Source organism: Ambystoma mexicanum, chromosome 1p (assembly GCF_040938575.1).
Source record: "Ambystoma mexicanum isolate Mex_15411 chromosome 1p, UKY_AmexF1_1, whole genome shotgun sequence".
Classification (NCBI taxonomy): Eukaryota; Metazoa; Chordata; class Amphibia; order Caudata; family Ambystomatidae; genus Ambystoma; species Ambystoma mexicanum.
This window is the reverse complement of record NC_090921.1, coordinates 1,105,094,196-1,105,096,321: the sequence shown is the minus strand read 5'-3', so window position 1 is coordinate 1,105,096,321 and position 2,126 is coordinate 1,105,094,196. Positions and strand designations below refer to the sequence as shown.

The 2,126-nt window shown below is 41.6% G+C and overlaps 1 protein-coding gene across 1 annotated transcript; it reads right to left on the bottom strand.

Annotated features, from left to right (window-relative positions):
- Positions 1-638: 638 nt before the first annotated feature.
- On the bottom strand, positions 639-1,583 carry LOC138527456 (olfactory receptor 10A2-like). Its single transcript, XM_069638657.1, has one exon. The coding sequence runs from the start codon at positions 1,581-1,583 to the stop codon at positions 639-641; it is 945 nt and encodes a 314-aa protein (XP_069494758.1).
- Between the last annotated feature and the right edge of the window lie 543 nt (positions 1,584-2,126).

Here is a 2,126-nt window from a genome sequence, read left to right as displayed (position 1 = left end):
CTTTGTAATTGAAATGCTAAACATATGAATGCAAGCCTGTTATTTAAATACTACAAACTAAAACCACATTTAATTTACTTAGTTTGTCAATTTACTTTCTCATTATTATGCTAACATGTATTGCTTCTACCATTATGTGCTAATAGCCTTCTAGACCTCAGGAGGGGTAAATGCTGCTTTGGATAATGACCCTTCCTCAATTTATGGCCCTCGGCCTTGCCTCCAGACCATAACTTGATGATGGATCATTATCCTATGATAATAAAGACACTCTATGCCCTTAATGCTACAATGTGGCAGGTGTGCTCTGATGTATTCAATCTTTTACATTTACATGTCAGATTTGGTGAACTTTCATTGTCAAGTTGAAAATGTAGTTAATTGTATTGTGTGTTGAAAATGTATACTATATTATGCCACATAACCTCAACTTTAGTATGACTACTACGATTTAACTACGTCCAATTGCAGTAAATGAAAGCTGGAATCTCTGATATATAATGTGTTGCATAGACTTCTCAGAAGAATAGGTTTTTATACAAAAGACATTGCAGACCATTGTCTGTAGATCATGGGGATATCCACAACAACGTATTAACTTTGAAAGAGTTGAAAAGGGACCCTTCCAAAAACCCAGTTCAACATTTTGAGGGAGAACATTTTTTTAATATGCTTTTCCTGAAGGCCTCCTTAACTTCAGTATTTCTCATGCTATATATAATGGGGTTACACATTGGGATCAACACGGTATAAAATACAGAAATGACCCGCCCCCTTTCGGGGTTGAAGCTGGAAATTGGCTTCATATAAACTGTCATGATAGTCGTATAAAATATGATGACAACCATGAGGTGGGAGGAGCAAGTGGAGAAGGCCTTGGACCTCCCCTCAGAGGAGCAGATGCGTAGAACGGCGACAATGATTTGGAAGTAGGAGAAGAGGGTCAGGAGGAAAGCACAGAGGCCAATGACAACAGCGGAAGCAAACACGGCCACCTCATGGGCGCGGGTGTCGGCGCAGGACAACTTCAGAAGTGGCTGGATTTCACAGAAGAAATGCCTCATGTCTCTGGACTTGCAGAATGGCAAGCGGAATGTGAATGTTGTGTGGAGAAATGAATTTGCAAGTCCACTGATCCAGCAGGCAGAGGTCAACAGGATGCAGGTCCTGGGGCTCATCAGGACGGGATAGCGCAGAGGGTTGCAAATGGCCACACTGCGATCGTATGCCATGATTGCCAGGATGAGGCATTCTGTAGCTCCCAGTGTCAACGAAAAAAACATTTGTGTAGCGCAGCCCAAGAACGAAATGTATGTGTCATTGATCAGGAAAATGGCTAACAATTTGGGGACACTTGTTGTGGTATAGCAGATGTCCAAGAAGGAAAGGTGGCTAAGGAAAAAGTACATTGGCGTTTGCAGATGAGAATGTATTCTTCGAAGCAGGATCAGAAGAAGGTTTCCTAACAGGGTCACTAGGTAGATGGTCAGAAAGAGCAGGAAGAACACATAGTTCACCCACAAGACGGTGGAGAACTGGGTCAGAAGAAATCCTGCACCATGAGTATTGTTAGCACTTTCCATTTCCTTTCACCAGACTAATCTGTAATAACAAAAAGAGACACATGGTTATAAATGAAATTACCTGTCATCCCCAGATTTCACCTTCTACATTTCCACCCTCACCAACATTCTCAAAAAGGTGTAAATTGCGCTCTGGGGCCCACCTAGGTTTAGATTTACATGCACTTTGGTCCTCTCCATGCAATTTTGGTAATTTGCACTACAAAGACCTAAAAAAAATAGGAAATGGAACCTGGGTAAAACAGGTTAACACTCTAGTTTGCACTTTGCAGGGAAAAATGTAAATGCTTGTGGAAAGCATTTACAATGGAGTCTTAAGGAATTTGGCTGCTTTTAACAGGTTATAACAACTGACAGATTCCATAGGAATGCCCTGGTTTTCCTCCAGCAAGTTTCGTTTTGATGAGTAGCGGCCAGACAGAAAAGGCAATTCTGCTGTGCGCCCCAGCTATGCCTGGCAAAACAATGAAAATACTCCAGATTGTTAAAGCCTGGTTATGCCTTTTTACTCCAGGGTTTCACATCTACTTTAACACTCTGGAC

Bases quoted from the DNA above. Each gene is read 5' to 3' on its own strand.
- LOC138527456 (XM_069638657.1), bottom strand. From the start codon at position 1,583: ATGGAAAGTGCTAACAATACTCATGGTGCAGGATTTCTTCTGACCCAG.